This window comes from Crocuta crocuta, unplaced genomic scaffold (genome assembly GCF_008692635.1).
Source record: "Crocuta crocuta isolate KB4526 unplaced genomic scaffold, BGI_CrCroc_1.0 scaffold14, whole genome shotgun sequence".
Lineage (NCBI taxonomy): Eukaryota > Metazoa > Chordata > Mammalia > Carnivora > Hyaenidae > Crocuta > Crocuta crocuta.
Window position 1 is genome coordinate 1,870,964 of NW_027530209.1, and position 11,491 is coordinate 1,882,454.

Below are 11,491 nucleotides of genomic sequence, written 5' to 3' on the forward strand. Positions count from 1 at the left end.
CATGACCTGAACCAAAGTCAGACGCTTAACCGACTAAGCCACCCAGGCGCCCTGTGATGATTTCAGTTTAAGCCAACAGGTTTTATTTGTTTTTTTCTTTTACAAGTTCATCCTCATTTTTAAAGGCTGGTTTGGCTAAACATATTATTTTTTCTTTAAGAAGTTTTAGATTTTGTTACCTTACCTCATGGCACGCAGTGTCGCTGATGAGAAGTCCATGTTCTGCTCTGGTCACTTCCCTCTTCTGGGGTTGGCCCCTTTTTCTGCAGCCTCTGTGATTCCCTGTAAGGGCCATGGCTTATCGATGTGGCCCCTTGTGTGCTTTCTTTCTCAAGGATGGCATAATTTCTGGTCCACCTAAGTCCTTACCCTGCTTTTCACAAATCCCAATGTACTTACTCTTTTAAAATATAACAAAAAATCATAATGACTTGGTCTTAAAAGGGGAGATTTCAGCATGTGCTCAAATTAAAATATTATTTTTGTTTGTTTGGATGAGTCTATATTCCAAGGGAATAGAACTGGGTGTCCAGAGTAAGACTCATTTTTACTTTATACCTTTCTCTATTTGAATTTCAGCTTATTAGTTTGGGTTTTGGATTCACAATAATGGCAGACATAGTCCATTGGATGTCATTTTATTATCTACGTAATGCACCCATCAGCTTTTCCCACCTGCTCTGGTGCTCTATCTGTGCTGCTTACAGGTTTGGGCAGCATCAAGGGTTCCTAGCCCTTGCCCTTCCAATTGGGTTTTCCCAGTAGGGGGTGAGATTGGGATGTTTATTCCCAGTCCTTTCCACCCTCTTCCCCCCCCACATACCTGACTACCCTATTTTGGTTCCCTCCTCTTAGTGAAGACAATAGCTACCAGGTGCCCCTCTGCACATGGAGACCTTCACTTCCTCATTTTGATCCTTCAGGCCTGGGGGTAACAGTGGCTCCTAAGGCTGCCAGCCTGGAGACCCATATTCCGTTGCTGGCTTCCCTACACCCTGCCGATACCTTGCTCATTAGTCCCTTTATTAAATTCTCTTCAAATTACTCAGTTTTAGTAACATTTGTTTTTGCCCTCATTCCTGACCTAAACCACACCAAAACAGAAAACAAAAAACCAAAGCAATAAAGTATTTAGGAAACTTAATTATATAGATTCATCTTGCTGTTTCATAACAGAATAAAATATTTAAGAAAGAATAAAGGTGAAGAAAACTTATTTTCATCAAAGGAACCATGCTACAGAGGGAAAGGGATAGTAAATATTTCATGAGTACACACGTAAAGCTGAGGTTCCTCTTCCTTTCCTTCCTGACAGATGTGGTTGGGTGTGTGGCCTACAGGGAAAGCAGGCATGAATGAATTCTTGCTGACGCAGCTCTTTCTGCAGCACTGTGGGATCTTGCTGCAGAGACTTACAGACACTCAGAGATGAAATGGGCCACGGGGACTAACTAGTGCAACAATGAACAGCACAGAGCATCGCAGTTTGTAATACAACCTTACATTTAAATTGCCAAGCAAGTATATAACCACCACCCCATGCTGGTGCTTCTTCAGTGTGCTATTAAAAACCATTTCAGTTGCTAAAAAATGGTGCTAATTTTCCCACTGGCTTTTGGGAGAGTGGCTAACAAGGGTAACAGGTAACATTCACTGAGCATTTGGCTGTGGGCTGGAGACTATGCTCCAAGCTTTGCAGATATCATGTTCCACAGCCTTCATCTACTCCCCACTGAGGATACGGTCCACTACACATAGTCAGTGTATGATAGTGGCGGGAACTAGCAGTAATCCAATTTTATTGATGAGGATCATGAGGCAGAAGGAAGTTGTCCATCATCACATGGACGTTAATGGATGGAGCCAGGATTCAAACCCCAGCAGTTTGAACCCCACACTCAACATCTATGCAGAAATAAATATGTATATATGATGCAGGCATATTGTTTTGTGCCTAAGTATCCCACATATCTAGTTCTATGTCACTAAACACATAATGCCATTTTAAATAATGGCATAACATTCGGTTGTATCAATATACCAGTTTGCTTAATCAATCTCCTTGTTAGATTTTAATTTCTTCTGCGATTTTCCCCTAATAATCTCTTTCTAGAACTGACTCCTCTCATTACAATCTCTGACCCCATGATTTCCTTGATCTTCATATCATCTGTAAAACGATGTTGATAATAATTCTTCCCTCATTGAGTGATTATATATAATGATATCTATTATATATTGCAATTATTATTACTTTTTAAAAAACTTTTTAATTTTGAGAGAGCATGAGTGGGAGAGGGGGACACAGAATCCAAAGCAGGCTCTAGGCTCTGAGCTGTCAGCACAAGCCGAATGCAGGGATTGAACTCACAGACTGTGAGATCATGACCTAAGCAGAAGTCGGACGCCCAACTGACTGAGCCACCCAGCAATTATTACTCTCAAATAGAATGTTAAACATTACTGTTGAGGAGTAGGGCTCTAGATGTCTCCAATTTTCTCTAGTTTGCTTATCATTTATGATTTGTAATATTTCATTGTATTGTGTAATGGAAATGAGTTTGTCAGAGTTCTTTAAGGCAAATTTTTCATTTAAAAATGTAAAGGTTAAAATATACTTTAGCTCTCCTGTCCCACAAATGGTTTTAACATTAATCAACAATAGTCAATGGGGCACCTGGGTGGCTCAGTCGGTTAAGGTTAAGCTTCTGACTTTGGCTCAGGTCATGATCTCACGGTTCATGGGTTCCATCTCACGGTTCACAGGTTTGAGCCCCACATGGGGCTCTGTGCTGACAGCTAGCTCAGAGCCTGGAGCCTTTTTCAGATTCTGTATCTCCGTCTCTCTCTGACCCTCCCCTGCTCACGCTGTCTCTCTCAGAAATAAATAAAAAAACATTAAAAAAAAAAAAAAAACAAGAAAACCAATAGTCACCAACCCAGGCTAACATCATGTTTTATTTCACAAAACATTGCTGGTCCTGAGTCATTGTCCCTTGTCAGTATTGCACACTCTATGCAATCAGAAAACAATTCCAAGGACACTTATCAATCCTTCCCCTTAAGTAAATACAGAGCAAGTGTCTTGCTCTGTATTTACTCCTGATGCACATGCTTCTGCTGGAGAGTGTTACAGGAGCCCGCAATGCACAGGACTTCTCAGAAATGCTAGAAAGGTGCTCTTGCCTTTGTTATAGGAGTGATGTTGTATTCTCAATCAGTCCCCCATGTTTCTGCCATTATCTTTTGATGACCTTTGTTGAGTTTGGTATCTTAATTCTAGTGAGGATCCCACAGATGCATTTATACTTGGGCTCCAAGCAGGGCTTAAATAGTAGTGTGCTGATGTTTTATCCAACAAAGAAATAACCAGTGGAATGCATCTTTAAGACAGATTATTATCCTATTTGTAAAACGGAGTCATAGGCATGTATAAACAAAACTTATCCTTTACTTTTTGGATTTCAAAATGTAATTGTTTTCCTCATGAATGGTCTCCTGCCAAGACTGAGCCAAAACCAACAACAAACAAATCAATGTGTGTGGGGGGAGAGGGGGGAGGAGCAGAGAACTGAGATTATATTGTAGAAATTTTCCCCAAGAAAAAGAAACCTGGTTGCTTTATATTTCACCATTTAGCAGCCAAAATAGCTTCACACAGATTTCATCTACTAAAAGAAAAGTTTGCTGGTTTGACAGATATTAACAGAAGAATAACACCCAATTCTCAAGATAATTTTTCTTTTATTTAACGGAAGAATAACACCCAATCCTCAAGATAATTTTTCTTTTATTTAAAATGTTAACTATCACAACGCAGTATACAATGAAGGGAAGACCTTAGAATCACATTAAAACTTTAAAAACATCTCTATATAGTCACAACACATGAAACATGCTGCAGGGGTACAGTTGGATACTAAATCTTAGTACATTTCCACCGTGAAAACACATGAAGCACAAGCCCGTCTGTGAGTTTCCCTTCCTTTAACGGTGGCTGACGTGACTGCTTCCAAGAAACAAAAATGACTTCTTTCTTTGGAGACCATATTTCACTTTCATTGAACACTGTGCTTTGTTGAGAAATTACCACTGGTTTCTATGGCTGAGGGAGTCCTATTAAAATTCTAACACATGTTCACAACACATATTGGCACGATATGAAAAAGATTTTTTGAGTTTTCGACTCAAAACAATTATTATTAAATAAATAATTATTCCTCATAATGCATGTCTCATTTTACCTTTCAATGGCCACTGGCACAAATGAAGCTCAATAAATTACATATTAGATGGTTTATTTACGTCTTCTTTCATAATCCTGCATTGCACGCCTTTCGTAAGCCACTGAGAACAAAGAGAAGGTAGAGGGTTTTTTATGAGGATTCACGGAGTTAAATAAACTTCAAGACATAAGGTAATTTATTAAAAACTCATAATGACTTTCCCCCCTCCACGGAAGTATTTCTATAGGAACGTTATTTAAGAGTCCTCCAATCTTGCCTCAGTCTCCATCCTGACTGGAAGTGATCTAACCACTGAATTCTTGGTTTCTTGGCTTATCTGCCATGTACTTTGCGTGCACAAAGCTTATTCCCACAATCTGATGCAGTGTTACTTCCCAACAACTTTCTTAAGTAGTGGCAGACCCCATGGTGATTTAATGAATGGATGATGCCTGAAGTACAGGCGTAGAAATAGTAGCAGGATGAAAGCAAAATGTGAGACTTCTATTCTAGGATAGTCAACAAACTACAGGTCATGGGCCAAATCCAGCCCACCAGCTTTTCTTGGAAATAACATCTTGGGGCACCTGGGTGGCTCAGTTGGTTAAGCGTCCGACTTCAGCTCAGGTCATGATCTCACAGCTGGTGGGTTCAAGCCCTGCTTTGGGCTTGGAGCCTGGAGCCTGCTTCTAATTCTAGGTCTCCCTCTCCCTTTGCCCCTCCCCCACTCATAGTCTTGTCTCTCCCTCAAAAATAGACATTAAAACTTTTTTAAATAAAAAAGAAAAGAATGTCTTATTGGAACATGGCCACACCCATTCACTTATGTCCTGTCTGTGGCTACTTCAGCATCATAATGACAGATCTGAGTAGTTGCTACGGAGACTGCAAGGCTCACAAAACCTGAAGATTTGCTATCTGGCTCTTTACAGAAAAAGTCTGTGGATTCCTGTTACAGAAGCCTAATGGCATGAGGGTCTCCTGTCTTGCGGACGCCGCCTTCCACTGATGAATTGTCCTTGTTCGCGGTCAGTAGGTAGGGCAGTTGTGCCACCCGCATACAACAGTTAGCTTACCTCCTAGCAGCCTAAAGGCCTGTGGAAGATTAATCACTGCTCTAAGGTACTTAACATATAGCTAGCCAAGTAATCCAAGTACTCTATCTGGACTTTTAAAAACATCCAAAATTATATTACATATTATATTATATTATATGCAATTTAAAGGAGGTCTGTAGTTCTGATAGGAGGAAAAAGTCTTTTCTCATCTTGCATTGTTTGTATAAGGAGGGCAAACCCAAGTTCAGTTCCTGACAAGCTTCAGATGACAGGATTCTGACCCTCAGGGAAGGGAGGTGGATGCTAATGTAAACTAACCAAAGACTCAGTGTCGGCTGGAACAGAATAGCCTCTTTATGGGAAGCAGAGTTTTTTACCTGGTCCTTGAACACTCTGAAACTGTATGGTCAATTTTAGTATTGAGCTAATGAGGGTTTCTCTACCTAGCAGGGCTCTAGATTTCTCAGATTGTCAGAGGGGTCTGTGACCACAAAAGGTTAAGAATCGTATGTCTGTAGAACACAATCACAATGTTGCCTCAACTGATCATATGAAAAGATCTGATTGAGCGTAGACTACAGTGGTGCCCATGTTTTCCTGAAATGGAGGAGTCAAGATTTAGTCATAAATTGATTCTGATTCATTCTAGTGATCCTATTTATCTGTAATTATATTATTACTCTACGTACATTTAAAAGCATTTGATCTGTATAAATTGCACAGTATCTATATTATTTGTAAAGTTAACCATGTTCTGACACCTGTATTAATTCTGGAAATAGACAGTTGGTGACTAATAGGATTATCAAGAAGACCGCAGCTGTATAAGGGCTGGTGTACATTTCTGCCACAAGTAAAGCCAGTGAGATTTAAATTTACATTCCACTTCCAGAGCTGGAGGATAACACATGTAAATAAAATAAAGTTTTTCATTAGGCACACTGGTAACTTCTTCAAAATTTAAACTTGAGCAGCCCCAAAATTACAAGGGTATACAAATGTCGGGTCTAGATTTGGAAGGCAGAGAACCAAGAGTAGGGATACATCACTTTCACATACATCTTCCAGATAATTTTGCCAGCACTTCTTAGTTACAGATTTTCTAAAACCTTGAAATATTCTAAATGATTCAGTCACCCGGCTGCTTTCTAATTAATAACTTGATTAGTACTATAATTCTATTTCCCCTGAATAAAAAATAGTTCAAATAGCTTTCTTAAGGAAACTAATCACTATAAGGCCTGAATGTGCTTTATAAAAAAAAATCAGTCTCTGTGAAAATGATACAGGAATTACTTCACATTCAAAGTCGTGTGACGAATGGGCTTTCAGATCTACATATGTGGCATTTTCAAAGAAGACAGAAACTAAAGAGAGGCAAGGAAATGTGCAGCCTCTATGTTAAGATTTGTCCAGGATTAAACTGGGTTAAGGGACTTGTGGCACCCCTTCACCCGAAGAGTTTTACAGCCAGAAGGGAACAAAGCCCTGCAGAATGATGTGATCGTGTTCCTTTTTGAAGGCCCTGGGCTGGACTACGTTATTCTTATACTCTCAAACACCCATCAGGATGTTTCAAGTTTGAGTCTTTATAACTTCATAAAGAGCAAGTGATTTGTATAAATCGAGTTGTTTGTTTTGCTTATTTGTTTATCTTGTGCTAGAAGACTGCCAGACGTAATGAAGATCTTGTAAGACTTTCGAATTACCTTGGTAATAAGTGAAAATTGGGTCTTATTTCCCCACACACCGTTTTCCCCCGCTTGGTTGGGTCAAGTCAAATGTGGCTTATGTAACAAGTATCAGGGGAAGAGTACTAGACTAGCCCAAGGACTCAGGTTAAGTAAGGACTACGTGGGGCAGATGCTGGGAAGGCCGGCGGCTTGAGAAAGATCGATGCGTCCTGGGTGATATTAGCTTCATCAGCGATACACCCATTCTTGGACTGATTTATTGCAATTACATTTTTTTCACCATAAGTACTCATTTTGAATTTATTATTCCTTTTTAGCACTTTGAAAATTAAGCCTTAGAAAGAAAATAATAGGTTTAAGAAATTGTCTATTTTCAGTCATGGTTTTATACATACCAGAATTTAAAGCTCTTTTGCCCATTAGTCCAACAAAGGAATCTGTTTTATGCCCTGGAAAAATACATTTAGGGGTATTTCAATATGTACATCTTTGAGGAAATAAACGGTTAACTTGTACTGAAGAAAAACAAGCTTTTGAATATATGCCTATTTGATAAATATATAACCATTTCAAGTTTTAGTGAGGCTGAAGAAATGAGGATTCCTAATAAGTCTTATAAATGACATTAAAACAATACAAAAGAAAGCATTATTCTTAATTCTATATCTAAATATTAGCAAGTACACTTTATTCATATTACATTCTAATTGCTTATATGTAATGTTTTAAATATTGTTGCTATTTAAGCTAACTTTGCCTTTTAGGGGATCAATTTCACAAACAGAAATAGCCAAGTGGAGGTCCTCATGCCCAAGTATGTTATTATTTCTCAGGAGCTGAACAGGAGTTGATCAGGTCCCTGCACCCGATGATTATAAACTTCTAAAAGGTCACTATGTCTATTTTGTTGCATTTTAAAAAATACTCCTTTTGGAAAAGTGTGTTGATTTTGGCATTAATAGAGTGCATTTATTTTCATTATATAGAATTTTGCTATATACAATTCCCTTGAAAGTCATATCTTTAGAATGTAAATAGAAATAAGATTATTTTCAAAGATGAAGTCTTTGGCAAGGCTTACGGTTTTACCTTTAGTGGCAAAAGATCTCGTGGTTTACACTGTATTATTTCCGAATAGGACTGCTGTATGAACCTGACCTACTCTGCCAACCAGTGAACCCAAGTCCAAGTGGGAGTTTTGAGTGGACCCGGGGTAAGAGAGTAGTATTGAGATGAACCCAGGGGAATTCCTGTCAACTTGAGTTCTATTAAGTGGGAAACTGGGACCTAATGAATGTCAAGAGCCACAACTCTGCCATCTCCACCGCCCTATGAAATGTCTCATTGAACTCTGACAGATCAAGTCAATTATGGGATCTAAAAACTGCATTTCTAGCTCTCTTTACCTTTACTATGGATTCTCTACTCATTCTCTCAATCCTCTTAATTGGCTGCTGGATGACCCTAATACATGGTGTCCTCAGGGGACCCAGGAGACTGAAATGTTAGGAGATACCTATCAATGCTTGTTGGTTTTGTTCTTGTTTTTGCAGTGGAAGTGGTGCAGGATGGGAGAGGGTGTGAGGTGTGAAAGGAGAGGACTCTGTCCTGGATTTTTACCCCTGGACCGAAATTCTTAACTAAAACTAAGAATTTATATGAGCTAAAGGGTTTTTGTGCCTTTTTTAGCAGCTTAAAACAACAATAAATATTTATTATCTCAGTTTCTGTGAATAAGGAATTCAGCAACAGATTAGCTTAAGAGTTAAAGGATTTTTAACATAATGCATTTTAGGAAATAGCTAGGTCTAAAAAAACAGCTTTGAACAAATCTGCTCTGGATATAATTAACAGGAGTCTCCCCCCTTCTAATATGGTCTTCATTAAAAATATTAAGTCCTAAGTTATTACAGAAAATAAGATATAAAATGAAATTCAGTCTAATTTACATTTGCATTGGTAAATGTCAAAATAATTTGAAACTTACTTTTATGAGAGATCTGGCCATGCCCTAGAAGAAAGAAAGGCCAAGTTAACAAATGCAACAGATTTGTTTTAAAGATGCTACATTACATTTTTAAAAGAGAATTGTAAAATACGTTGATTTTTTAAAATACGTAACATTTCCCATTCATGTACTATCCTGAGGAATATAACAGAACCATAAATGCTAACCAAATTGTTAATGATAAAAACAAAACAGCAACCAAAAGAAATATTTTTAAGTGCTTTCTATGGGCCAGATTCAAACCCAGGACTATTGGGCCTCTGAAGACTAACATAGTAACTGTTAGGCTACACCACCTGTTTTCATATAAGAACCATATCTTCTAGAGGACCACCATTTCACACACAGTAGAGAGGGATACAAGTCTATAGTTTTATAAAATAGGTATGACCAAGAATCTGTACTTCAGCCCATAAAAGACTTTCTTCACTTTTCCTACATGTGCATTCACATTAGTAAAATAAAGATTTATAGAAATGTTTACCATAAAGAGCCTTTAACAGGGCCACTTGTTTTTCAATTGAGGAATCTGACAAAAGATGAATTAACATTAACTATTTAAACTGAATATTTCTATCACATTAGGGCACCTAAATCTGATCTAACCCCAATGGTGTAAAACGGGTTTCCACAGGCACTTAGAACCGCGGGGAGGCCGCCTTTCTCTGTGTCATTTTGGATCTTCAGTCAAGGGAGAGTTCAGCTAAGGCTGGTCCCTGTTCCTGACTTGGGCCTCTCTAATCGTGCGAGGCGCGCGCAAAAGCTCTCTCCCTCCCTCCGCGGACTGGTGCGTGTGTTGGTGGGGTGAAGCGAGAGTCGCTCCTCGGGGATATATGCCATTTTAGGCTGAAAACTTCTACTCAAAGAGCAAGAGAGACTGGGTGCTCTGAGAAGCGGCGAGGGTGGGGAGGGGCGGAGAGGGCGGCTGCTCAGAGAGACAGAGAGAGGGATGGCTGCCCATCTCACCAGCATCCCGTTTGCCCATTAATCCGAAGAACTGCTGAGGCTTGGGTCTCCGGGCGATTCTCTGCAGAAGATGCTCAAAGGGCTCGGGCAGCTCCTCCTGGGGGCGGACGCACAGACAAACGAGCGTGTAGGCAACCAGCGCGAGGCGCCGGGAAACCCGAGTCATTCCAGTGGTGCGCGCCTGGCTCGGGAGAAGCTAGGCGGCGGGCGCTGCCGCCGCCAGGGTGGGGTAGCTCGCCCGCAGGGAGGCCGGGGGAGGCCCCGGCCGGGGGGTGGGGGTGGGGGGACTGGGGTCCCAGCCCGGCATCNCGGCGGAACTCGTGTCTAGCCGCGACCCTCCCCCCCAATCCCGCCCCCGAGGGTGAGCAGGCGGCGCAGCGGCCCCGAGCTCTGCATGTTTTCCGCTTTTTGCTCCGAGCTTGGGGACCCCCGCTCATCTGTCGCGCAGTCACCCGGCTTTCTCTTGACTCTGGCGCGGGCTCTGGAGAAGCGTGGCCGCCCTAAACGCACACAGGTGTGTGTCGGGAGTGGGGAAGGAATGACAGCGCTTTACCGGAGACCTGCACCGCGCGGTTTTTACTGTTCCCTCGGGGCGCGCCCCCTTGCAGGAAGAGCCTGCGAGGCCGGTGCAGGAAAACTTGGCGGCTCCGTCCTCGAGTCAGCAAACTAACAGTCAAGGGTGGAAGCTACCTTCCCACCCACCTCGCCCCTCCAAGCCCCGAGCAGCTCGCCCACTGCCCCAGCTGCTACCAGCGTCGGGCGCATCCCTTCCTGCCGATGTCCAGCCGTTTCCAGACGCCCGATCCTTGCAGCTAGACTGGAGTCCGGGAAATCGCCGTTACCCCGGGATGAAACGTTGTGAGGACCACCCCCTCCCCTCCACGCAGGGAGTTCCCGAGCCCCGACGGTGCAGCCCCCGGGGAATGGCGCTCCTTTACACACACACACCCGCGCGCCTCCACCGCCCTGGTCGCCGTCGCCGTCGCCGTGCCTTCCAGGCTGACTAGAATGCTACCGCAGGGGGAGTGACGGCCCCGAGGCCCGGGAAAACGGCGCGAGCCGGCTGGGGGCCGGTTCTCACCTTGATCTGGTCGCTGTCGGACCAGTCGGACCAATAATTCAGATCATCGTTAGCTCCGATTTCTTCCGCGAACAGTTGAGTGGAGATGAGAAAAAAGACGGCCAAGGCCACGAGGGTTTTCATGTTGGATTTCTGGGAATTGTGGGGAAGAGACGGAGAAAAATGTATATACTGGGGACGGCTCTCCAAGAGTTGAGGCGGCATGATTTTTGGTCCCAGAGCCAACTCAGGGCTGATTGAACCGAGGGATAAAAAGCCTAAAGAATACCTTATATAAACGCCTTAGGAAAGAGAATCATGCCCCAAAGCTCCTCAAATCCCCTGCCCCCCGGATCCCGACTCCCTCCGCCCCGGACCCACCGGTCCGTACCTTCAAGCCAGCAGGCTCTGCAGGTGGAAAACAAAGAGGGGCTTTGGCGTTTGGGACACCGGTCCCCCCGCGGGCCCAGCGCAGGCCC

At 42.4% G+C, this 11,491-nt stretch overlaps 1 protein-coding gene and 1 long non-coding RNA gene across 5 annotated transcripts; one reads left to right on the forward strand and one right to left on the reverse strand.

The window, feature by feature from the left end:
* Positions 1-3,770: 3,770 nt before the first annotated feature.
* TAC1 (tachykinin precursor 1) lies at positions 3,771-11,452 on the reverse strand. 4 transcript variants are annotated; one of them, XM_077765328.1, is made up of 7 exons: positions 11,404-11,452; positions 11,034-11,165; positions 9,953-10,049; positions 9,471-9,515; positions 8,966-8,989; positions 7,374-7,427; positions 3,771-4,347 (listed from the first exon to the last, which is right to left on the reverse strand). In XM_077765328.1, the coding sequence occupies exons 2-7, from the start codon at positions 11,154-11,156 to the stop codon at positions 4,298-4,300; spliced, it is 393 nt and encodes a 130-aa protein (XP_077621454.1). In that variant the 5' UTR covers positions 11,157-11,165; positions 11,404-11,452; the 3' UTR covers positions 3,771-4,297. The 4 variants fall into 4 exon arrangements, with proteins under 4 accessions (XP_077621454.1, XP_077621455.1, XP_077621456.1 ...); XM_077765329.1 differs by lacking the exon at positions 9,471-9,515; XM_077765330.1 differs by lacking the exon at positions 7,374-7,427.
* LOC144232494 (uncharacterized) lies at positions 5,120-6,908 on the forward strand. The gene is made up of 2 exons (XR_013335409.1): positions 5,120-5,348; positions 6,554-6,908. It is a non-coding gene; the product is annotated as an uncharacterized LOC144232494 (long non-coding RNA).
* Positions 11,453-11,491: the final 39 nt, after the last annotated feature.

Excerpts from the sequence above, each read along its gene's own strand:
- TAC1 (XM_077765328.1), bottom strand. The coding sequence starts at position 11,156 with ATGAAAACCCTCGTGGCCTTGGCCGTCTTTTTTCTCATCTCCACTCAA. Across the intron at positions 9,516-9,952 it reads AATGGGCAAACGGGATGCTG|ATTCCTCAATTGAAAAACAA; the intron begins GTGAGATGGGCA and ends ATCTTTTGTCAG. Across the intron at positions 8,990-9,470 it reads CCTGTTAAAGGCTCTTTATG|GGCATGGCCAGATCTCTCAT; the intron begins GTAAACATTTCT and ends TCTTTCTTCTAG.